General features: G+C 47.2%; 1 protein-coding gene across 10 annotated transcripts in view; it reads left to right on the top strand.

The window, feature by feature from the left end:
- Positions 1 to 25,181, top strand: part of ATXN2 (ataxin 2) — a 381,295-nt gene that overhangs the window by 263,310 nt on the left and 92,804 nt on the right. For 8 of the 10 annotated variants that reach the window (XM_063964383.1, XM_063964388.1, XM_063964386.1 and 5 more), the window contains 3 exons: positions 11,166 to 11,270; positions 11,624 to 11,694; positions 11,822 to 12,135. In XM_063964383.1, the coding sequence (XP_063820453.1) occupies positions 11,166 to 11,270; positions 11,624 to 11,694; positions 11,822 to 12,135 (490 nt within the window). The remainder of the gene's footprint in view (positions 1 to 11,165; positions 11,271 to 11,623; positions 11,695 to 11,821; positions 12,136 to 25,181) is intronic. The other 2 variants (XM_063964384.1, XM_063964381.1) reach the window with 1 other exon arrangement.

Raw genomic sequence — 25,181 nt, 5'->3', positions numbered from 1 at the left:
TACCTAAAATCTGCCCTGCCAGCTTCCCCCATAGAAAGGGAAGTAGTGGTAGCGGCGATTCACAATCTATTTCTCCAGCAGGTGGTGGTAAAGGTTCCTCTTCCTCAACAGGGGAAGGGATACTATTCCACAATGTTTGTGGTACCGAAACCGGACGGTTCGGTCAGACCTATATTAAATTTAAAGTCCCTGAACATTTATCTGAAAAGATTCAAGTTCAAAATGGAATCGCTCAGAGCGGTCATTGCAAGCCTGGAAGAGGGGGATTTTATGGTGTCTCTGGACATCAAGGATGCTTACTTGCATGTCCCCATTTATCCGCCTCATCAGGAGTACCTCAGATTTGTGGTACAGGACTGTCATTACCAATTCCAGACGTTGCCGTTTGGTCTGTCCACGGCACCGAGAATATTTACCAAGGTAATGGCAGAAATGATGGTGATCCTGAGAAAGCAAGGAGTCACAGTTATCCCATACTTAGACTATCTCCTCATAAAGGCGAGGTTGAGGGAGCAGTTGCAGATCAGCGTAGCGCACTCACAGGAAGTGTTGCAACAGCATGGCTGGATTCTAAATATCCCAAAGTCGCAGCTGATTCCTACGACGCGTCTGCCCTTTCTGGGCATGATTCTGGACACAGACCAGAAGAAGGTGTTTCTCCCGGCGGAGAAGGCTCAGGAGCTCGTGACTCTAGTCAGAGACCTCTTAAAACCGAAGCAGGTGTCGGTGCATCACTGCACGCGAGTCCTGGGAAAGATGGTGGCATCATACGAAGCCATTCCCTTCGGCAGGTTCCAAGCGAGGATCTTTCAGTGGGATCTGTTGGACTAGTGGTCCGGATCGCATCTTCAGATGCATCGGCTGATCACCCTATCCCCCAGGTCCAGGGTGTCTCTTCTGTGGTGGCTACAGAGTGCTCACCTTCTCGAGGGCCGCAGATTCGGCATACAGGACTGGGTCCTGGTGACCACGGATGCGAGCCTCCGAGGGTGGGGGGCAGTCACTCAGGGAAGAAGCTTCCAAGGGTTGTGGTCAAGTCAGGAAACTTGTCTGCACATAAATATCCTGGAACTAAGGGCCATATTCAACGCCCTGAGTCAAGCGGAGCCCCTGCTTCGCAACCAACTGGTGCTGATTCAGTCAGACACCATCACCGCGGTGGCTCATGTAAACCGCCAGGGCGGCACAAGAAGCAGAGTCGCGATGGCAGAAGCCACCAGGATTCTTCGTTGGGCGGAGAATCACGTACAAGCACTGTCAGCAGTGTTCATTCCGGGGGTGGACAACTGGGAAGCAGACTTCCTCAGCAGGCACGACCTCCACCCGGGAGAGTGGGGACTTCATCAAGAAGTCTTCATTCAGAGTACAGATCGATGGGAACTGCCACAGGTAGACATGATGGCGTCCCGTCTCATCAAAAAGATGCAACGGCATTGCGCCAGGTCAAGAGAACCTCAGGCGATAGCTGTGGACGCCCTGGTAACACCGTGGGTGTTCCAGTCGGTCTATGTGTTCCCTCCTCTACCTCTCATACCCAAGGTACTGAGAATCGTAAGAAGAAGAGGAGTGAGAACAATACTCATTGTTCCGGATTGGCCAAGAAGACCTTGGTACCCGGAATTGCAAGAAATGCTCACAGAGGACCCATGGCCTCTGCCTCTCAGACGGGACCTGTTGCAACAGGGGCCCTGCCTGTACCAAGACTTACCGCGGCTGCGTTTGACGGCATGGCGGTTGAACGCCGGATCCTAGCGGAAAAAGGCATTCCGGAGGAAGTTATTCCTACGCTGATAAAGGCTAGGAAGGACGTGACAGCAAAGCATTATCACCGCATATGGCGAAAATATGTTGCTTGGTGTGAGGCCAGGAAGGCCCCTACAGAGAAATTCCAACTGGGCAGATTTCTGCACTTTCTACAGTCTGGAGTGACTATGGGCCTGAAGTTGGGATCCATAAAGGTCCAGATTTCGGCCCTATCCATTTTCTTTCGGAAGGAACTGGCGTCTCTTCCTGAAGTTCAGACGTTTGTTAAGGGAGTGCTGCATATTCAGCCCCCTTTTGTGCCACCTGTGGCACCTTGGGATCTTAACGTGGTGTTGGGTTTCCTAAAATCCCACTGGTTTGAACCACTTAAGACCGTGGAGCTAAAGTATCTCACGTGGAAGGTGGTCATGCTATTGGCATTAGCTTCGGCTAGGCGTGTGTCAGAATTGGCGGCTTTGTCATGTAAAAGCCCCTATCTGGTTTTTCATATGGACAGGGCGGAATTGCTGACTCGTCCCCAATTTCTGCCAAAGGTGGTGTCATCTTTTCATTTGAACCAACCTATTGTAGTGCCTGCGGCTACTCGTGACTTGGAGGATTCCAGGTTACTAGATGTAGTCAGGGCTTTGAAGATTTATGTAGCCCGAACGGCTGGAGTCCGGAAAACTGACTCGCTGTTTATCCTATATGCCCCAACAAGTTGGGTGCTCCTGCTTCAAAGCAAACCGTTACCCGCTGGATCTGTAACACGATTCAGCAGGCTCATTCTGCGGCTGGATTGCCGCATCCAAAATCAGTGAAAGCCCATTCCACAAGGAAGGTGGGCTCTTCTTGGGCGGCTGCCCGAGGGGTCTCGGCATTACAGCTTTGCCGAGCTGCTACTTGGTCGGGTTCAAACACATTTGCAAAATTCTACAAGTTTGATACCCTGGCTGAGGAGGACCTTGAGTTTGCCCATTCGGTGCTGCAGAGTCATCCGCACTCTCCCGCCCGTTTGGGAGCTTTGGTATAATCCCCATGGTCCTTACGGAGTCCCCAGCATCCACTAGGACGTCAGAGAAAATAAGATTTTACTTACCGGTAAATCTATTTCTCGTAGTCCGTAGTGGATGCTGGGCGCCCGTCCCAAGTGCGGACTTTCTGCAATACGTGTACATAGTTATTGCTTAATAATGGGTTATGTTATGTTGGCATCCATGGTTGATGCCCTGTTGTTGTTCATACTGTTGACTGGATAAGTGTATCACAAGTTTTACGGTCTGGTGGAGGGGCATAGAGGGAGGAGCCAGTGCACACCAGATAGTACTAAATCTTTCTTTAGAGTGCCCAGTCTCCTGCGGAGCCCGCTATTCCCCATGGTCCTTACGGAGTCCCCAGCATTCACTACGGACTACGAGAAATAGATTTACCGGTAAGTAAAATCTTATTTTAACATGTTTTCTCTTACGTCCTAGAGGATGCTGGGGACTATGTAAGGACCATGGGGAATAGACGGGCTCCGCAGGAGACATGGGCACTATAAAGAACTTTAGATATGGGTATGCACTGGCTCCTCCCTCTATGCCCCTCCTCCAGACCTCAGTTTGATACTGTGCCCAGAGGAGACTGGGTGCATTACAGGGAGCTCTCCTGAGTTTCCTGAAAGAAAGATTTTTGTTAGGTTTTTTATTTTCAGGGAGCCTGCTGGCAACAGGCTCCCTGCATCGTGGGACTGAGGAGAGAGAAGCAGACCTACTTAAATGCTGGGCTCTGCTTCTTGGGCTACTGGACACCATTAGCTCCAGAGGGAGTCGGAACGCAGGTCTCTCCTCGCTGTTCGTCCCGGAGCTGTGCCGCCGTCGTCCTCACAGAGCCGGAAGATATAAGCCGGGTGAGTACAAGAAAATAAGAAGACTTCAGAGGCGGCAGAAGATGTACAGATCTTCACTGAGGTAACGCTGCGCGCCATTGCTCCCACACAGAACACACACGGCAGGCACTGATGGGCGCAGGGGGGGCGCCCTGGGCAGCAATTTACACCTCTAGGACTGGTAAAAATAGATATATGGGCTGTATATGAGTATCCCCTGCCGCCGAGGGGGTGGAGCTTAATCCCTCGGTACTCACCAGCGCCATTTTCTCCGCCATTGGCTCCCCGGACTCTCCCCTGCTGAACACGGTGACAGAGGGGTTTAAAAGAAGGGGGGGGGGGGGGGCACATAATTTGGCGCAATCAATATATTTATATAAAAAGCGCTATCTGGGAATTTTTTTCCAAAGTCATTGGCGCTGGGTGTGTGCTGGCATACTCTCTCTTTGTCTCTCCTAAGGGCCTTGTGGGGGAACTGTCTCCAGATTAGAGATTTCCCTAAGTGTGTGGGGTGTCGGTGCGCGTGTGTCGGCATGTCTACAGCGGAAGGCTCTTCTAGGGAGGAGGTGGAGCAAATGAGTGTGGTGTCTCCGTCGGCAACGCCGACACCTGACTGGGTGGATATGTGGAATGTTTTAAATACAGATGTGAATTTATTACACAAAAGGTTGGACAAAGCAGAGTCCAGGGAATGTGCAGGGAGTCAAGCCCTGCCTTTTACTATGTCGCCGGGACCTTCTGGGTCTCAAAAGCGCCCACTATCCCAAGTTGTAGACACGGATACCGACACGGATTCTGACTCCAGTGTCGACTATGATGATGCGAAGTTGCAGCCAAAATTGGCTAAAAGTATTCATTATATGATGATTGCAATAAAAGAGGTGTTGCATAATTCAGATGACCCCTCTGTCCCTGACATGAGGGTGCGCATGTATAAGGAAAAGAAACCTGAGGTAACCTTTCCCCCATCTCATGAGCTGAACGAGTTATTTGAAAAGGCTTGGGAATCTCCAGACAAAAAACTGCAGATTCCCAAAAGGATTCTTATGTTGTATCCTTTCCCGGCTAAGGACAGGATACGGTGGGAATCCTCCCCAAGGGTGGACAAAGCGTTGACACGCTTATCCGAAAAGGTAGCGCTGCCATCTCAAGATACCGCAACCCTCAAGGATCCTGCTGATCGCAGGCAGGAAACTACCTTGAAGTCAATTTACACACACATGGGTACTTTACTCAGAACGGCGATAGCGTCGTATTGGGTTTGTAGCGCTGTAGCAGCGTGGACAGATACCTTGTCTGCTGATATAGATACGCTGGATAAGGAAACCATTTTATTGACCCTGGGTCATATTAAAGATGCTGTCCTCTATATGAGAGATGCTCAGAGAGGCGTTGGCCTACTGGGTTCCAGAGCCAACACTATGGCGATTTCTACTAGACGAGCCCTATGGACCCGACAATGGGCGGGTGATGCCGACTCGAAGAGGCATATGGAGGTTTTGCCTTACAAGGGTGAGGAATTGTTTGGGGAAGGTCTAACTGACCTGGTTTCCACAGCTACTGCAGGTAAATCAACTTTTTTGCCATATGTTTCCTCACAGCCTAAGAAAACGCCACATCAGATGCAGTCCTTTCGGTTGCATAAACCCAAGAGAGTACGGGGATCTTCCTTTCTTGCCAGATTTAAGGGCAGGGGGAAAAAGCTGCCAACTAAAAAAGTTCCCAGGAGCAGAAATCCTCCCCGGCCTCTACATAATCCACCGCATGACGCTGTGGCTCCGCTGAGGGAGTCCGCCCCAGTGGGGGCACGTTTTCGACTTTTCGGCCACGTCTGGGTTCACTCACAGGTGGATCCCTGGGCAATAGAAATTGTTTCCCAGGGTTACAAGCTGGAATTCGAAGAGGTGCCTCCTCGCCGGTTTTTCAAATCTGCCCTACCGGCTTCTTCCCCAGAGAGGGAGATAGTTTTAAATGCAATTCAAAAATTGTGTCTTCAACAAGTGGTAGTCAGAGTTCCCCTGCTTCAGCAGGGGATGGGGTATTACTCAACCCTGTTTGTGGTCCCGAAACCGGACGGTTCGGTTAGACCCATTTTAAATGTAAAATCCTTAAACCTATACTTAAAAAGGTGAAAGTTTAAGATGGAATCGCTCAGAGCGGTCATCGCCAGCCTGGAAGGGGGGGATTATATGGTGTCACTGGACATAAAGGATGCATACCTTCATGTCCCCATATATCCGCCTCATCAGGTGTTCCTGAGATTTGCTGTACAGGATTGTCATTACCAATTTCAGACGTTGCCGTTTGGGCTTTCCACGGCCCCGAGGATTTTCACCAAGGTAATGGCGGAAATGATGGTGCTCCTGCGCAAGCAGGGTGTCCGTTATCCCATACTTGGATGATCTCCTAATAAAAGCAAGATCAAGAGAGCAGTTGCTGAACAGCGTATCACTTTCTCTGAGGGTGTTGCAGCAGCACGGCTGGATTCTCAATATCCCGAAGTCACAGTTGGTTCCGACGACCCGTTTGCCTTTCTAAGGCATGATTCTGGATACAGACCAGAAAAGGGTTTATCTCCCGATGGAAAAGGCCCAAGAACTCATGAATTTGGTCAGGGACCTCTTGAAGGCAAAAAGGGTGTCGGTGCATCACTGCATTCGAGTTCTGGGAAAAATGGTGGCGTCTTACGAGGCCATTCCATTCGGCAGGTTCCATGCGAGGACTTTTCAGTGGGACCTTCTGGACAAGTGGTCCGGGTCACATCTACAGATTCATCAGATGATCAGCCTGTCCCCCAGGGCCAGGGTGTCTCTCCTGTGGTGGTTGCAGAGTGCTCACCTTCTAGAGGATCGCAGGTTCGGCATTCAGGACTGGGTTCTGATAACCACGGACGCGAGCCTCAGAGGATGGGGAGCAGTCACACAGGGAAGAAACTTCCAAGGTCTCTGGTCAAGCCAGGAGGCTTGTCTTCACATCAACGTACTGGAATTAAGGGCCATATACCACGGCCTTCGTCAAGCGGAGACTTTGCTTTGCGACCTACCAGTTCTGAACCAGTCAGACAACATCACCGCAGTGGCTCATGTAAACCGTGAAGGCGGAACAAAGAGCAGAGTGGCAATGGCAGAAGCCACCAGGATTCTTCGCTGGGCGGAAAATCATGTAAGCGCTCTGACAGCAGTCTTCATTCCGGGAGTGGACAACTGGGAAGCAGACTTCCTCAGCAGACACGATCTACATCCAGGAGAGTGGGGACTTCATCAGGAAGTCTTCGCAGAAATTGCAAGTCAGTGGGGACTGCCCCAGATAGACATGATGGCGTCCCGCCTCAACAAAAAACTACCGAGGTATTGCGCCAGGTCAAGGGACCCTCAGGCGGTAGCAGTGGACGCCCTGGTGACACCGTGGGTGTTCCAGTCGGTCTGTGTTTCCTCCTCTTCCTCTCATCTCCAAGATATTGAGAATCATAAGACGAAGAGGAGTACAGACAATTCTCATTGTTCCAGATTGGCCTCGAAGGGCCTGGTATCCGGATCTGCAGGAAATGCTCACAGAAGATCCGTGGCCTCTTCCTCTCAGAGAGGACCTGTTACAACAGGGGCCCTGTCTGTTCCAAGACTGACCGCGGCTGCGTTTGACGGCATGGCGGTTGAACGCCGGATCCTAGCGGAAAAGGGCATTCCGGATGAGGTCATGCCTACTCTGATAAAGGCTAGGAAGGACGTGACAGCAAAACATTATCACCGTATTTGGAGGAAGTATGTCTCTTGGTGTGAGTCCAGGAATGCTCCTCCGGAAGAATTCCATCTGGGCCGTTTCCTTCACTTCCTACAGACTGGAGTGAATTTGGGCCTAAAATTAGGCTCCATTAAGGTTCAGATTTCGGCCCTATCCATTTTCTTTCAGAAGGAATTGGCTTCTCTTCCGGAAGTACAGACTTTTGTGAAGGGAGTGCTGCATATCCAGCTTCTTTTTGTACCTCCAGTGGCACCCTGGGACCTTAACGTGGTGTTGCGGTTCCTTAAGTCTCACTGGTTTGAGCCTCTTAAAACGGTGGAATTAAAGTATCTCACTTGGAAAGTGGTCATGTTGTTGGCCTTGGCATCGGCAAGGCGAGTGTCGGAACTGGCGGCTTTATCTCACAAAAGCGCCTATCTGGTTTTCCATGTGGATAGAGCAGAGTTGCGGACCCGTCCTTAAATTTTGCCCAAGGTGGTTTCCTCTTTTCATATGAACCAACCTATTGTGGTGCCTGTGGTTACGCGGGACTTGGAGGATTCCGAGTCCGTTGATGTGGTCAGGGCATTGAAAATTTATGTGGCCAGAACGGCTCGGGTGAGGAAAACAGAAGTACTGTTTGTCCTGTATGCAGCCAACAAGGTTGACGCTCCTGCTTCGTAGCAGACTATTGCTCGCTGGATCTGTAACACGATTCAGCAAGCTCATTCTACGGCTGGATTGCCGTTACCAAATTCTGTAAAGGCCCATTCCACTAGGAAGGTGGGCTCTTCTTGGGCGGCTGCCCGAGGTGTCTCGGCATTACAGCTTTGCCGAGCAGCGAGTTGGTCGGGTTCAAACACCACCTTTGCAAAGCTCTACAAGTTTGACACCTTGGCTGATGAGGACCTCATGTTTGCTCAATCGGTGCTACAGAGTCATCCGCACTCTCCCGCCCGTTTTGGAGCTTTGGTATAATCCCCATGGTCCTTACGGAGTCCCCAGCATCCTCTAGGACGTAAGAGAAAATAAGATTTTAAATCTACCGGTAAATCTCTTTCTCCTAGTCCGTAGAGGATGCTGGGCGCCCGTCCCAGTGCGGACTACATTCTGCAAGACTTGTATATATAGTTTCTGCTTACATAAGGGTTATGTTACAGTTATGATCAGTCTCGGGCTAGTGCTGTTTTGTTTCATACTGTTGACTGGTTCGTATATTCCATGTTATACGGTGTGGATGGTGTGGGCTGGTATGAATCTTGCCCTTAGATTAACAAAAATCCTTTCCTCGTACTGTCAGTCTCCCCTGGGCACAGTTTCTCTAACTGAGGTCTGGAGGAGGGGCATAGAGGGAGGAGCCAGTGCACACCCATATCTAAAGTTCTTTTTAGTGCCCATGTCTCCTGCGGAGCCAGTCTATTCCCCATGGTCCTTACGGAGTCCCCAGCATCCTCTATGGACTAGGAGAAAAAGATTTACCGGTAGGTTTAAAATCTTATTTTATTTAATGCACTCTCTGCCATTCTTGAATTATAGGAATGCATATGTACTGTAGATGTATAGTATGGACTATGCACTTTCAGGAACATATTTAAATTTCTTTGCTCTTGAAACATTCTCACATATTAAGTGATATGGTAATTATCATGACCTAGTGTGAAATGTCAAAACCTTAGTTTACAGCACTTCCTTTGTGTCTGTGTGGCATGTCCAGCAGGTTTCCTGTAGTGTAGAACTTTCTAAGATGTTTTTGAAAGAGACAGTTATATGCGAAATCAAATTGAGTGTAGGAAAGCAAAATGGTTTTGGTGGTAATTATATGAAAGGAAGAAGGAAATGGTTCTGCTCCTTTTTTTGATATGCAAGATTAATTTATTTTGTGAGTAATATTTTTTCCAAAAAGTGCTCAAATTGGGTTTTCTTTATGATTGAAATAGGTTTATGAAATTCTAATAAAGATTACCCAACGATTTAAAAAATACTTTTTCAAAAATTTATAATTTTTGAAACATTGATGGTTGAAACATCGTGATCATCGATAATCAGGAAATCGCTACTTCTATTTCCCGGCATTAAATCCTCTCAGTCCCTGGAGCCCCTCGGGAAGACGAGGGGCTTTTTTTTCTTTTTTTCTTTCTGTATCGCATTTCACCAGCGGCTGCAGCCACTGGATAGGGGGTGCTACTGGGCTTGACTGGTCAGTAGGGATCGGCAGCATGGCAGGCACTGTGGGGAGGGAACCAGGAAGCAGAGGGATGAGAGCAGAAATTGCATGAAGCTTTGCTACCTGCTGCGACACAGCGTGGGCTTCCTGGCTGGTCGCATCGGATACGACCATGTCCGAGAAAGCCCAGTTTGGTGTGGTCGCATCTGATTCATATTGATCATATTGATTGAGGTACTAATTAAGTCGTCTGTGGCCAAACACGGATATGCCTGAAACCTGGACAGTAGTGCTCCTTAAAGTCAGAGTTTGGGAACCACTGATGTAGACCATTGGGGCTGTAATTTGCATAGTCCCAGTCATCATTTCCAGATAAAATTAATTCCATTGGAGCCAGTCACACTATTCTCTAACCATCCAGTTCATTATGTTGTTTTTTAAAGTTGTGCCAATCACATAAATATCCAGCCTGCCAATGCCATGGCAGTTGCATAAATCAGGAAGGCACCAAGAGCTCCCTTGCTTTGGCAGATTAACAGGACTCTTTGCCAGATATTGGAAAGATGTAGTCTGCATTACAATAGCAGAGGAGCTTCTACTAAAGAACGAAAGACCCAAAGATGTTTGTAGAGATCATGTTGGTCCATTTGGAATATTTAGAATTCTGTTCATTCTATGGTCTTTATTGTATCATTGACACTCATTAGCCAATGCTTGTTAAAAGACATTTTACAATATGTATGTACCGGATATTGGCATTTCTTCCACTGTTCTCCGGATGTATTTGTAATAGTCTTCAATATTACCTACTGTTTGTCTCTTATCTTACCTTGGGGCAGATGTATTAACTGGAGAAGGCATAAGGAAGTGATAAACCAGTGATAAGTGCAAGGTGATAAAGGCACCAGCCAATCAGATCCTAACTGTTAATTTACATATTGGAGCTAAATGGCTGGTGCCTTTATCACCTTGCACATATCACTGGTTTATCACTTCCTTATGCCTTCTCCAGGTTAATACATCTGCCCCCTTATGTCCTCAAAAGCAAAAAATTCCTTCAATAAAATGGTTTGTGAAAAAAAAAATCTGTTCCCTCTAGTTGCAATTCTTCGATTCTTAAGAATGCATTAAGTAGGCATTCAGATGATTGTTCACACAACCTATTAAATCATATGTCATTTCTTCTCCAAGATTAAGAATGACTGGCTGTAAACATTCAGATGATTGTTCACACAACCTATTAAATCATATGTCATTTCTTCTCCAAGATTAAGAATGACTGGCTGCAAACAGCATAGCTGCTGAAGCCATTGTCCAATAAAATTTCTCTAACTCTGTGATTGTCACATGTTTGAAAGTGGTCTTAGAATTATCACAGGGTGAGGAAAATCTTGTTCTGCTTTTCAGTTGTCTTGTATACTAACAGTCTTGGAAGGCTGGACAGGGGTTTGAGACTTTGCTTTGCTGATTGTTTCAGCATTTAGTAGATTTTCTTCTTACAGGGAGTGGTGCACGCGTGAGGTCTATACATCACCACCTGCCTCACTACACCACCTTGGGTCTCACTGATGCTGACAGCTTTACAGCATTTTCCTTTCAAACATTTTTTTATTTGGAGTTAAACTTTAACTCTTTTTTTTTTCTTTTTCTTTTTTTTTTATTATTCTTTAGCCAAGGACTCAAGATTACAAGATCAGAGGCAAAATTCTCCAGCTGGAAACAGAGAGTCTATCAAACAAAATGAATCTTCTAGTTTTAGCAAATCTGACAACAAAGGTACTGTACATATATACTATTTTAATACGTATCCTATGTGAAGAATTCACTGAATGAAAAACACATCTGAATTTGTTATGCATGTTTAGGAATTTTTATCGTTCAGTTTAGCCGTTTGGGGAACGCCTCTCAAATTTTCAGTTTTGATTAGTCCCATACTGTAAGTTGGGAATACTCTAGCATCCCAAGTGGTGGTGTGTCCCACAGTTCAGCTTGTATAATGCATGTTGTATGAATATATTTTACATTCAGATAAGAGCAGCCCATTTTTTGATCTTTCTTTGCAATTGTTAAACATTTCAGTTGTTTAATTGTCTAAAGTGTCTTCTGATTGATTTTTATTCATTTTTAAGTAGTATCTCCCATGGCTTCAGAGCAAAGAAAGCAACTTGATGATTTAAAGAAGTTTAAAAATGACTTCAGGGTAAGTACAGTGTGTATTTTTAAAACTGTACAGAGTAAAACTGACCATTTGTGTTGCATGCAACCGCTTTTAATCATGTCATTATGCTAATTACTATACATCTAATTACTGATTATCTTCTGTGTAGTTACAGTCTAGTTCTAGTCCTGAAGCCATGGATCAACTTCTCGCCAAAAACCGTGATAACATGGAGAAGCCCCGAGAGCTTTTGAAGGAAAAGTTTGATTCAAACTCCAAGGAGTCAACCAGTGAAAGTGGTAGTAATGCACCAACGAGCAATAGTAGCAGTAAACCAAGCAGCCCTAGCATCTCCCCAGTCATTAGCAGTAGTGGTACTGAGCCGAAGAGAGGCCCAGAGGTTACATCACAAGGTGTACAGACCTCAGGACCCGGCAAACAGGATAGAGAGGACAAGGAAGACAAAAAGGAAAATGCTACAGAGTAAGTGACTTTCTGCCAAGCTGTCCTGTATAGTCCTCCCCTTGTTCAATTAAATGAACTGCACAAACGAGTAGTATCTAACATTTGGTGCAAATTGTGTTTTTATTGGGGCAATCCTTCATTGATTTAGGGGGGAGATTTATCAAAACAGAATGTAAAAACTCTATAAAAATGTTATGTTGGTGGTAAAAATCTATAGATGAAAGTAGGGGTATTGCCCATAGCAACCAATCAGATGTTTGCCATTTTTTTAAGGAATACACTAGATCAGTGGCTTCCAAACTTTTTTGAATCACGGCGCCCTAGAGTATCAGAAAAAAATTTTCACGGCACCCCTAGGCCAAAAATTTCTCATTGAGAAATTTAGAAAGAAATATTACATTAAGTAAATTGTATTTATATGGCATCCTTAGGCTCAATTGTGTGGTGAGGGACAAGATTTGCTTCTGTTTGTTCCAATATTTTATGACTGACAGCCAGCAGCACTAGTTTTGCCTATTATATTGACCATAAATAATTTGAATTGGTCTTGGACCACCAATCCAAGGCACCCCTGCAACTGTCTTGAGGCACCCTAGGGAGCCACGGCACACAGTTTGTGAACGACTGCACTAGATAAATGATAGCTAGAGTTTGATTAATTGCTATGGGCAGCATCTCCATGTTTCCTCTTTTGAAGATTTGAATAAACCTCCCTCTTGGCTTTGTGATTGTTGTGCTCACCACCATATTTTACATATTTGAGTTTTGCATATTAATTTTTTTTCTTTTCTTATCCTCTAAAGTTGGCATTCAGTTTCTTCTACTCCATGCTGTATGCGCTGATGTCTGTAGCAATGAATCTGCTTCATAAGTTTCTTGTAAACACTATCTTGCCGTTTCTAACTAGAGACTTTCAGCCTTGTGGTGTTTGGGTTGCATTTTGATGCTGCATAGTTCACCATTCAAATAATGTTCAGAAGAGTGGCTCTGTATGGAGTAAAAGTGGTCTGATCATTACCATATCATGCAACTTGCGATGCTCTGTATATACAGTTATGCAATTGATGTGAATTACAAAATGACCATACAGCACGTTGTGACATACAGACTTGCTGCACTTGCACTGAAATACAGGATTAGCACAGGATTGTATGCATCGCATTGACAGTGCATAGCAATTGTTTAATGTGAACAAGCTGTTAATGCTAACGGTATCAAAATAGCAATGCATCCAACTATCCGAAGGGGTGGTCTTAAGGTTGCCGACTGTCAGGATCCCGGCGTACAGTATACCGGCGCCGGAATCCCGACAGCCGGCATACCAACAGTATTTCTCCCTCGTGGCGGTCCATGGCCCCCCTCCCCCGGAGGGAGACCGCAAGGGGCTCATTTGCGCTCGCCACGCTGTCGGTATGCCGGTGTTCGGGCTTCCGGCGCCGGTATGCTGGCCGCCGGGAGCCCGGCCGCCGGCATACCATACCACACCCATCCGAAGTACCCTCTGAAATATTTGATTGTTCTAGCAACAAATATAATTTGAAGAAATTTAGTTTTTAAAAGCTTTTTTATAGATCTGCTTTTTTAATTTGTGTACAACTTACACATTTCTAAGTGCCTGGGAATTCAGTATACTGTATGAGGGGTGTGCAATACGTTTCCAGATGCATAAAAAGTATTTTATTTACAAAGAAGGTGAGGATTTTACTTTTAAATTATTCGCTAGAGAAGTTTATGCAGTTGCATGTGCTCAAACCACTTGGTGAAGCAGCTGGACAAGGCCGAAGCAGACATATTTTCTACATGCCGGATGAAGGTCTCTTGCAGCTTCCGGTTACTCAAATAGAATACCATGCATCTTGTGCTTGATTTGTGGGTGCACAAAGTTGCAAGAGGCCAGGTCTGGACTGTATGGTGGATGCCCACTTTCCTGTACTCGTTTTGATGGAGGGCACTATGAGTGTGAGTTCTTGGACGGCGCCTGTAAATTGCTTCCAGCACTTAAGGCAGGCATTGGTTGGCGTTCCAGTCCCCAGTGACACTAGCTACATGACCAGTCTTGGCCACAGAAACAACCATCTGCTTCTCCACACTGTACTCACGTTGGAATTTCTGTGGCAGTGCACCTCCAACTGGGGTACACTCAGGGTTGAAATTGTAAATCCAGGCTTCATCGCCACTGATCTCCCAGAAAGACGTTGAGTGACCACCATAAAGCCAGACCAGCATGTTGCACTAAGTCACCCGAGCTGCCTTGTGCCCTCTAATCGGCTGATGAGTCACCCAGCGTGTAGAAACCTTGCTCAGACCAAGCTTTTCATGTAGCATTAAGCGGATGAATCCCGATAAGATGTCTATCTCCTTCTCTAGCTGGGCCACTGTCACCCTGGCATCTACCTCAACTATAGCACGCACGGCAGCAACGTTGTCCTCTGTGATAAAAGATACAGGTCGGCCACAGAACTCCTAGTCTTCCGTAGACTGTCTACTGTGCTGAAATTCTGCAAACCACTCACACAGTGGTTTGGGATGGTGCTTCCTCCCCTAAAAGCCGCTTGCAGTTAGTCGAAACTCTCCTACTGTCGAGGACCACTCTTGTAGTCCTAGAAGATCTTGGATATATGTGGCCTCTGTAGAGCTCCATAATGAGTTTGTGAAGGAAGTGAACATGCAGAGAATGTCATTGAGCAGTGTTGCTTATATACGGTTCTGTGCCTCAGTATTTCACAAGAACTCTAGTCAGAGATTACAGTTCACAACCATACAGAGTTTCTACCCATGCACTGCACATCCAGAAACTTGTTGCACATCCCTCACCAATATGGTTGAAACTTTTTATTTTTTAATGACTTTTCTTTTTCATCCACTAGGGGTCACTGGAGTACTCTTGGGATATGGACGGCTTAGCAGGAACAAAGGCACTGAATATTTAAATTTAGAACTCTCCACCCCTCCATATCCCCGAGTACCTCAGTGTACTACCTCAGTGTTTTTTCTGTGCTCACAGCACTAACAAGGCTTGTGGGAGTTCCCACACTTTGTGGAAGATTTTATTAATTTTTCATTTTTACTTTTTACAATAGCACATCCCTTCCCAGTTTCTGGAAAAACATGGGTCCGGGATAGTGCCGCTGGACGGGCAGCGCATGGCGTGTCGGTCCTCACAAAGAGCACCCTCACAGCCACAGGCAGCCCTCTGCTCCTGCAACAGCTGGACGGAGCTTACACATAGAAGCCCCGTCTCAGCCATGACCTGGAGAGCTGAACGGAGCTTACAAATAGAAGCCCCGTCTCAGCCATGACCGGAAGATACAGAGCCGTCGCAGCCTCCCTACAACAAGGTAGGCTGGGGAAACGGGGCGGTCAGCGCAGGCTGCCGCCCCGCTGTGTGGGTCAGTGTTGTAATGCCGCCGTACGCCCGCACCAGCCGCTCCGTCCGGCCGCTCCGTCCGGCCGCCCAGCACCGTCCGGGACGCTCCGTCAATGCGGTAGCTGAGAGGGTGAGAACCGCACCGCTCCGGGCAGCCGACCTCCGCTGCTCAGCAAGAGTTGTCCCTCGCCTCCCTGCAAAGCCTTTCCGGCGCTCCCCGCTGAGACACAGCGCTACAGGGAGTACAGGGGGAAGGGGGGGGGGGGGTGTAATCGGGCTGATTACAGCGGCAAGGGTATGTAAAGGGCTGCCATACCTATATAACTATATTAACTGGAGGCATGTATTGTAAACTGCCTGTGATTTTCACTGTATAATAGGCTATTGAACCTATATTAACACTGGAGGCTTGTATTGTAAACTGCCTGTGATTTTCACTGTATAATAGGCTATTGAGCCTATATTAACACTGGAGGTTTGTATTGTAAACTGCCTGTGATTTTCACTGTATAATAGGCTATTGAGCCTATATTAACACTGGAGGCTTGTATTGTAAATTGCCTGTGATTTTCACTGTATAATAGGCTATTGAGCCTATATTAACACTAGAGCATGTATTGTACCCTGCCTGTGATTATCACTGTATAATAGGCTATTGAGCCTATATTAACACTAAAGCAATTGTAACTTGTCCTGTGATTATCAGTGTCAGCATGGCATGGGGGCCATTTTAACCATGCTTCCTGTTTCTTCCAGTTTGTAATTCCAGAACATTCCTGCCCTACATCTCTACGCCACCGGAGGCGCATGGGTGTTAGTGTGAATTTTGGTTCAGGTTTCACATAGGCTGGCCATGTGAACTGCATTTCGGCCATAAGTAGATAGATATATATTACACACCTTAAGATAATAATTTTACTGAGTCGTGCAAGTGTCTGTCCTTTGGCTATTGTGTTGTCTGTCTGCATAAGGAGTAAGGCTCCAGCACAGACTAAAAAGGCTTTTAAACAATGTCTGGACATAAATCTACCACATGTTCACTATGTTTTGTAGGTTTTCAGGAAGCCGGTTCATTCCCAGATCCTATGTTAAGCATTGGCAATTCAAATTGACTCTGCTCGACAGGAGCGGTAAGATCAGAGTCTCAAAAGTTACTCCGACAGCTATTACGGAGGGTGTTAATTTAACTGATCTTATAATTTACACATTTCTTCTATGTGGCAGACCTGACAATTCTATGTCAAATCTCACAGCGCTAAATACGAGTGAGGAGGGCACATTGCTAATGACCAGTGAGTCAGTCTCTGAAATTTACAGAGAATAAGGAGCCTCTAACATCTAATCCGTCGTATTTAATAAACGACAGATCTTCAATGGGTTTCTTACTTAGGATATCTCACTAAGATTTAAGGCTATTTACCAGTGTCCACACAGTGACCTCTAAATTGGAGAATCCCTTATTGGTGAATTCGTCTGTGCCAAACCTTATAAAGACCCAAGATACATTTGGGTCACTGGGGCGCTCTGTGTATGGAAACAATGACGATCACTTTATACTTATTGTTAATGAGAAGCTGCTGAGTATCTCGGTACAGCGTCTGCTGCCGCCTGTTACCTTGCTTCTCGTTTTTCATCGTCGCTAGTTTCAGCACTACAAGGCCAGAAGTTGTTTGGTCCTAAATTTGACAAAATGCCTCCTCCGATATCAGAAATACTCTGGTCCGGCGTTTAAAGCTTTAAGACTTCAGTCTTTTCAAGGCGGTGGTACAAAAACAGTCGCGCCTTGTAACGCCAGGGCGCTAAAGTCACAACAAGCCAGTGGCTTGACGGGCTCTCAGCCCATCTCGAATTTCCGATTGTGGAAGCGCGCCTTGACACGTTACATTTGCCGGGTTTCCAGCCATCCACTCATGGATGTATCCGCTATTTAGGGTTAAAAGACAAGACTGCCTCTGTCGGACGAAATAAGGCGTTTTGGCACGTTGCCATTCAGTCTCTGCTGGTTTCAGCAGTTTTTATTTCCAGGTCTGGTACACCAACAAAGTCAGGGTTATTATTCCCGTCTGTTTGTGGTACCGAAGCCGGAGGGCTCCGTCGCAGTCTCAATCAGCAAGTCACTTACTACAGATTGAAAATGGATTTTCTGCAGTTAGTATTTGCATATTTGGAGCCACAAGATTGCATGATTGCGCTTGATCTCCAGAATGCGTATTTACCCATTCCGGTTTGGTCACCTCATCACAGGTTCTTGTGTTTTGCAATACGCCACTACCATTAACCGTTTCAGGTTCTACCGTTTGGCCTCTTGTCAGCACCTCGGGTATTCACCAAAGTGATGTGTGTGATGATAGCTCATCTCAGATCCCTGGCAGTGACAATCGTTCCATACTTAGACGATCTGCTCATAAGAGCTCCGTCTCAACAGATGCTCCTCCTACTTGCGCTGCTAACGTACACCACGGTTGCAGTGTCAAGTTCAAAAACAATCGCATCTAATTCCGGTTAACGACGTCAATTCCTAGGTATGATTCCAGATACGGTAAATCAAAGAATTTACCTACTACACCAGAAAGAACAGATTATACGCCATCTGGTACAATTAGTGCTCAAGCCACGCACACTATCGGTACATTGGTGTATTCGCCTATTAGGAACAATGATGGGATTTCGAAGCGCTTCAGTTCGGAGGTTTTCACTCGCGTATCCCACAGGGGGGCGAGGGTGTCTCTACTCTGGGCGAGAGTCTCAGAGGTTGTGGAGTTGTAGTTTAAAATGGTCAGCGACAGCTTGCTGTCTATAAAGGTCCTGGAACTCCGTGCAATTTACTATGCACTACATGCTTCGCTCTCAGACTGTCCAAGGCTAGTCACACAACGCGACGGCAGTCGCATACACAAAAACCAGGGAGGAACGAGAAGCCGCATGGCAATGCGGGAAGTAGCTCGAATCCTCAATTGCCCAGAATACCACAAGGTGATATTGTAGACTGGGTTCATTCCGGGAGTGGACATCTGTTAGACAGATGATCTCAGCCGTCGGGATTTTCATCCAGGAGACTGGGCATTAAATCCAGAGGTGTTTCACAGGTTGGTCCACAGGTGGGGTTACCCTCAGGTGGACATGATGGCATCTCGCCACAATTACAAACGCCCACTATGTGTCCAGAACGACCGTTCCCAAGGGCAGGGGCGGTGGATGCTCTCACAATCGCGTGGCCGTACAGCCTCGTGTATCTGTTTCCACCGTTTTCCGCGGTTTTCTCCGTTGCTAAAACGGATCATAAGAGAGTCCGTCACAGTCATACTAGTGATATCTCATGGGTCTCGGAGAGTTTGGTTCTCGAATCTCCGAGGACTACTCGCAGACGATCCTTGGCCGCTCATACTACGTCCAACCCGTTACAACAGGGGCCGTTCTTTTACCCCTATTTAGCGCGGCTGCGGTTGACGAGGTGGTTGTTGAGACCGCCCTCTTCAGAAGAAAGAGAGGGCATTATAGTATCGGTTATACCAACCATGTTACGGGCTAGGAAGCCGGTTACGGCAGCTCATTATTACAGAATTTGGCGTGCCTATATAGGTTGGTGTGAAGCTCGGAAGTTTCCGACATCATTTTTCAAGTTACCCGTATTCTGTTATTTTTACAGACGGGGTTGGATGGAGGACTGCGTTTATCTACACTGAAGGTGCAGGTATCTGTGTTGTCAATTTATTTTCAAAGACGATTGGCTCTATTGCCGTCGGTACACACTTTTCTGCAGGGTGTTCTCAGAGTACAGCCTCTATTTCTCTGACGTCCTAGTGGATGCTGGGAACTCCGTAAGGACCATGGGGAATAGCGGCTCCGCAGGAGACAGGGCACATCTAAAGAAAGCTTTAGGATCACCTGGTGTGCACTGGCTCCTCCCCCTATGACCCTCCTCCAAGCCTCAGTTAGATTTTCTGTGCCCGACGAGAAGGGTGCACACTAGGGGCTCTCCTGAGCTCTTTGTGAAAGTTTTAGTTTAGGTTTATTATTTTCAGTGAGACCTGCTGGCAACAGGCTCACTGCATCGAGGGACTAAGGGGAGAAGAAGCGAACTCACCTGCGTGCAGAGTGGATTGGGCTTCTTAGGCTACTGGACATTAGCTCCAGAGGGACGATCACAGGTTCAGCCTGGATGGGTCACCGGAGCCGCGCCGCCGGCCCCCTTACAGAGCCAGAAGAGCGAAGAGGTCCGGAAAAATCGGCGGCAGAAGACTTTCCTGTCTTCAGATAAAGGTAGGCGCACAGCACCGCAGCTGTGCGCCATTGCTCTCAGCACACTTCACACTCCGGTCACGGAGGGTGCAGGGCGCTGGGGGGGCAGCGCCCTGAGACGCAATAAATCGATAGAAAACCTTTTATGGCTAAAATAAATGCATCACATATAACTCCTGGGCTATATGGATGCATTTAACCCCTGCCGAAACATACAAGAAAACGGATGATAAGGACGCCGAGAAAGGGGCGGAGCCTATCTCAGCACACTGGCGCCATTTTCCCTCACAGCTCAGTTGGAGGGAAGCTCCCTGGCTCTCCCCTGCAGTCACTACACTACAGAAAGGGGTTAAAAAAGAGAGGGGGGCACAAATTAGGCGCAGTATAAACAATACAGCAGCTATAAAGGGAAAAACACTTATATAAGGTTATCCCTGTATATATATAGCGCTCTGGTGTGTGCTGGCAAACTCTCCCTCTGTCTCCCCAAAGGGCTAGTGGGGTCCTGTCCTCTATCAGAGCATTCCCTGTGTGTGTGCTGTGTGTCGGTACGTTTGTGTCGACATGTATGAGGAGAAAAATGATGAGGAGACGGAGTAGAGTGTCTGTAATAGTGTTGTCACCCCCTGGGGGGTCGACACCTGAGTGGATGTACTGTTGAAATTGCGTGACAGTGTCAGCTTTGTATAAAAGACAGTGGTTGACATGAGACAGCCGGCTACTCAGCTTGTGCATGTCCAGACGTCTCATACAGGGGCTCTAAAGCGCCCGTTACCTCAGATACAGACGCCGACACGGATACTGACTCCTGTGTCGACGGTGAAGAGACAACCGTGATTTCCAATAGGGCCACACATTGCATGATTGAGGCAATGGAAAAAGTTTACACTCTTCTGATAATATAAATACCACCAAAAAAAAAGGGGTATTATGTTTGGTGAGGAAAAACTTCCTGTAGTTTTCCTGAATCTGAGAAATAAAATGAGGTGTGTGATGATGCGTGGGTTTCCCCCCGATAACAATTGATAATTTCTAAAAAGTTATTGGCAGTATACCTTTTCCCGCCAGAGGTTAGGGTGCGTTGGGAAACACCCCCTAGGGGGGATAAGGCGCTCACACGCTTGTAAGAACAAGGGCTCTACCCTCTCTGGAGATGGCCGCCCTTAGGGATCCTGCTGATAGAAAGCAGGAGGGTATCCTAAAATGTATTTACACACATACTGGTGTTATACTGCGACCAGCAATCGCCTCAGCCTGGATGTGCAGTGCTGGGTTGGCGTGGTCGGATTCCCTGACTGGAAATTTGATATCCTAGATAAGGACAGTATATTATTGCCTATAGAGCAATTAAAAGATGCATTTCTATATATGCATGATGCACAGCGGAATATTTGCCGACTGGCATCAAGTATAAGTGCGTTGTCCAATTATACCAGTAAAGTGGTCAGGTGATGCGGATTCCAAACGGCATTTGGAAGTATTGCCTTAACAAAAAAGGGGATGTACCCCAGGTCGCCTCTCAAAATAAGACGCCGTATTATCAGGCGCAGTCCTGGTTGGCAAGCGGACAAAAGGGTTCCTCTTTTCTGCTCGTGACAGAGGGAGAGGAAAATGGCTGCAGAGATCAGCCAGTTTCAAGGAACAGAAACTCTTTTCCGCCTCTGCCAAGCCCTCAGTATGACGCTAGGGCTTTACAAGTTCAGGCACGGTGGGGTCCCGTTCTCAATGAATTTCAGTGCGCAGTTGGCTCACTCGCAAGTAGACCCCTGGATCCTTCAGGTAATATTTCAGGGGTACAAATTGGAATTCGAGACGTATCCCCCTCGCCGTTTCCAAAGGTCTGTTTTACCGACGTCTCCCGCTGACAGGGAGGCAGTTTTGGAAACCATTCACAAGCTGTATTCCCAGCAGGTGATAATCAACATACCCCTCCTGCAACAGGGAACGGGGTATTATTCCACACTATTGTGGTACCGAAGCCAGACGGCTCGGTGAGACCGATTTTAAAATCTAAAATCTTTGAACACTTGCATACAGAGGTTCAAATTCAAAATTGAGTCACTCAGAGCAGTGATTGCAAACCTGGAAGAAGGGGACTACATGATGTCTCGGGACATCAAGGATGCTTACCTTCATGTCAAAATTTACCCTTCTCACCAAGGGTATTTCAGGTTATGGTACAGAACTGTCACTATCAGTTCGGACGCTGCCGTAGGGATGGTCCACGGCACCCCGGGTCTTTACCAAGGTAATGGCCGAAATGATATCCCTTCGAAGGAAGGAAATTTTAGTTATCCCTTACTTGGACGATTCCCTGATAAGGGTAAGATCCAGGGAACATTTGGAAGTCGGTGTAGCACTATCTCAGGTAGTGTTGCGGCAGCACGATTGGATTCTCAATATTCCAAAATCGCAGCTGGTTCCGACGACTTGTCTTCTGTTCCTAGGGATGATCCTGGACACAGTCCAGAAAGAAGGTGTTTCTCCCGGAGGAGAAAGCCAGGGAGTTATCCGAGCTAGTCAGGAACCTCCTAAAACCGAACCAAGTCTCAGTGCATCAATGCACAAGGGTTCTGGGTAAAAATGGTGGCTTCCTACGAAGCAATCCCATTCGGCAGATTCCACGCAAGACTTTCCAGTGGAACCTACTGGACAAATGGTCCGGGTCGCATCTTCAGATGCTTCAGCGGATAACCCTGTCACCGGGGACAAGGGTATCCCTCCTGTGGTGGTTGCAGAGTGCTCATCTTCTAGAGGGCCGCAGATTCGGCATTCGGGACTGGGTCCTGGTGGCCACGGATGCCAGCCTGCGAGGCTGGGGAGCAGTCACACAGGGAAGGAATTTCCAGGGCTTATGGTCAAGCCTGGAGACATCTCTTCATATAAACATTCTGGAACTAAGGGCCATTTACAATGCCCTAAGTCAAGCGAAACCCCTGCTTCAGGGTCAGGCGGTATTGATCCAATCGGACAACATCACGTCAGTCGCCCACGTAAACAGACAGGGCGGCACGGGAAGCAGGGGGGCAATGGCAGAAGCTGCAAGGATTCTTCGCTGGGCGGAAGATCATGTGATAGCACTGTCAGCAGTGTTCATTCCGGGAGTGGACAACTGGGAAGCAGACTTCCTCAGCAGACACGATCTACACCCGGGAGAGTGGGGACTTCATCCAGAAGTCTTCCACATGATTGTGAACCGTTGGGAAAAACCAAAGGTGGATATGATGGCGTCCCGCCTCAACAAAAAACTGGACAGGTATTGCGCCAGGTCAAGAGACCCTCAGGCAATAGCTGTGGACGCTCTGGTAACACCGTGGGTGTTCCAGTCAGTGTATGTGTTCCCTCCTCTGCCTCTCATACCAAAAGTACTGAGAATTATACGGCAAAGGGGAGTAAGAACGATACTCGTGGCTCCGGATTGGCCAAGAAGAACTTGGTATCCGGAACTTCAAGTGATGCTCACGGACGAACCGTGGCCTCTACCTCTAAGAAAGGACCTGCTCCAGCATGGGCCTTGTTTGTTCCAAGACTTACCGCGGCTGCGTTTGACGGCTTGGTGGTTGAACGCCGGATCCTAAAGGAAAAAGGCATTCCAGATGAAGTCATCCCTACCCTGGTCAAGGCCAGGAAGGACGTAACCGCAAAACATTATCACCGCATTTGGCGAAAATATGTTGCGTGGTGGGAGGCCAAGAAGGCCCCTACAGAGGAATTTCAACTGGGTCGTTTCCTCCATTTCCTGCAAACAGGACTGTCTATGGGCCTAAAATTAGGGTCCATTAAGGTTCAATTTTCGGCCCTGTCGATTTTCTTCCAAAAGGAACTGGCTTCAGTGCCTGAAGTTCAGACATTTGTAAAAGGGGTACTGCATATACAGCCTCCTTTTGTGCCTCCAGTGGCACCTTGGGATCTCAAGGTTGTGTTGAGTTTCCTAAAGTCACATTGGTTTGAACCACTCACCACTGTGGACTTAAAATATCTCACATGGAAGGTGACGATGCTGTTAGCCCTGGCTTCAGCCAGGCGTGTGTCAGAATTGGCGGCTTTATCATATAAAAGCCCTTATTTAATATTTCATTCTGACAGGGCAGAATTGAGGACTTGTCCTCAATTTCTACCTAAGGTGGTTTCTGCATTTCACATGAAGCAACCTATTGTGGTACCTGCGGCTACTAAGGACTTGGAGGATTCCAAGTTGCTTGACGTGGTCAGGGCCCTGTAAATATATGTTTCCAGGACGGCTGGAGTCAGAAAATCTGACTCGCTGTTTATCCTGTATGCACCCAACAAACTGGGTGCTCCTGCTTCTAAGCAGACGATTGCTCGTTGGATTTGTAGTACAATTCAGCTTGCACATTCTGTGGCAGGCCTGCCACAGCCAAAAATCTTAAAATGCCCACTCCACAAGGAAGGTGGGCTCATCTTGGGCAGCTGCCCGAGGGGACTCGGCTTTACAACTTTGCCGAGCAGTTACTTGGTCAGGAGCAAATACGTTTGTAAAATTCTACAAATTTGATACCCTGGCTGAGGAGGACCTGGAGTTCTCTCATTCGGTGCTGCAGAGTCATCCGCACTCTCCCGCCCGTTTGGGAGCTTTGGTATAATCCCCATGGTCCTTACGGAGTTCCCAGCATCCACTAGGACGTCAGAGAAAATAAGAATTTACTTACCGATAATTCTATTTCTCGTAGTCCGTAGTGGATGCTGGGCGCCCATCCCAAGTGCGGATTGTCTGCAATACTGGTACATAATTATTGTTACCAAAAAATTCGGGTTATTGTTGTAGTGAGCCATCTTTTATAGAGGCTTCTCTATTATCATGCTGTTAACTGGGTTCAGATCACAAGTTGTACAGTGTGATTGGTGTGGCTGGTATGAGTCTTACCCGGGATTCAAAATCCTTCCTTATTGTGTACGCTCGTCCGGGCACAGTATCCTAACTGAGGCTTGGAGGAGGGTCATAGGGGGAGGAGCCAGTGCACACCAGGTGATCCTAAAGCTTTCTTTAGATGTGCCCTGTCTCCTGCGGAGCCGCTATTCCCCATGGTCCTTACGGAGTTCCCAGCATCCACTACGGACTACGAGAAATAGAATTATCGGTAAGTAAATTCTTATTTTATCCCACCTACAGCGCCATGGGACTTGAATTTGGGTTCAGATTTCTTACAGTCTTCATATTTTGAACCCTTACAGCAAGTGGATATTAAGTTTCTGACTTGGAAAACGTTTTTTCTTCTAGCCTTAGCTTCGGCAAGGCGTTTTTCAAATTTGGGTGCCTTGTCTTGCAAGCCACCGTATTTGGTGTTTCCTGATGACCGAGCGTAACTTCAGACGATTTCCGATTTCTTACCAAAGCTAGTGTCATCTTTTCACATCAATCAACCAATAGTGGTTCCTGTGTTGACAGCACATTCTAGAATTCTGAATGTGGTACGCGCATTACGCGTTTATATGTCCC

This window comes from Pseudophryne corroboree, chromosome 1 (genome assembly GCF_028390025.1).
Source record: "Pseudophryne corroboree isolate aPseCor3 chromosome 1, aPseCor3.hap2, whole genome shotgun sequence".
NCBI lineage: Eukaryota > Metazoa > Chordata > Amphibia > Anura > Myobatrachidae > Pseudophryne > Pseudophryne corroboree.
The sequence above is the reverse complement of the archived record's forward strand: the minus strand, read 5'-3'. Positions and strand labels throughout refer to the sequence as shown.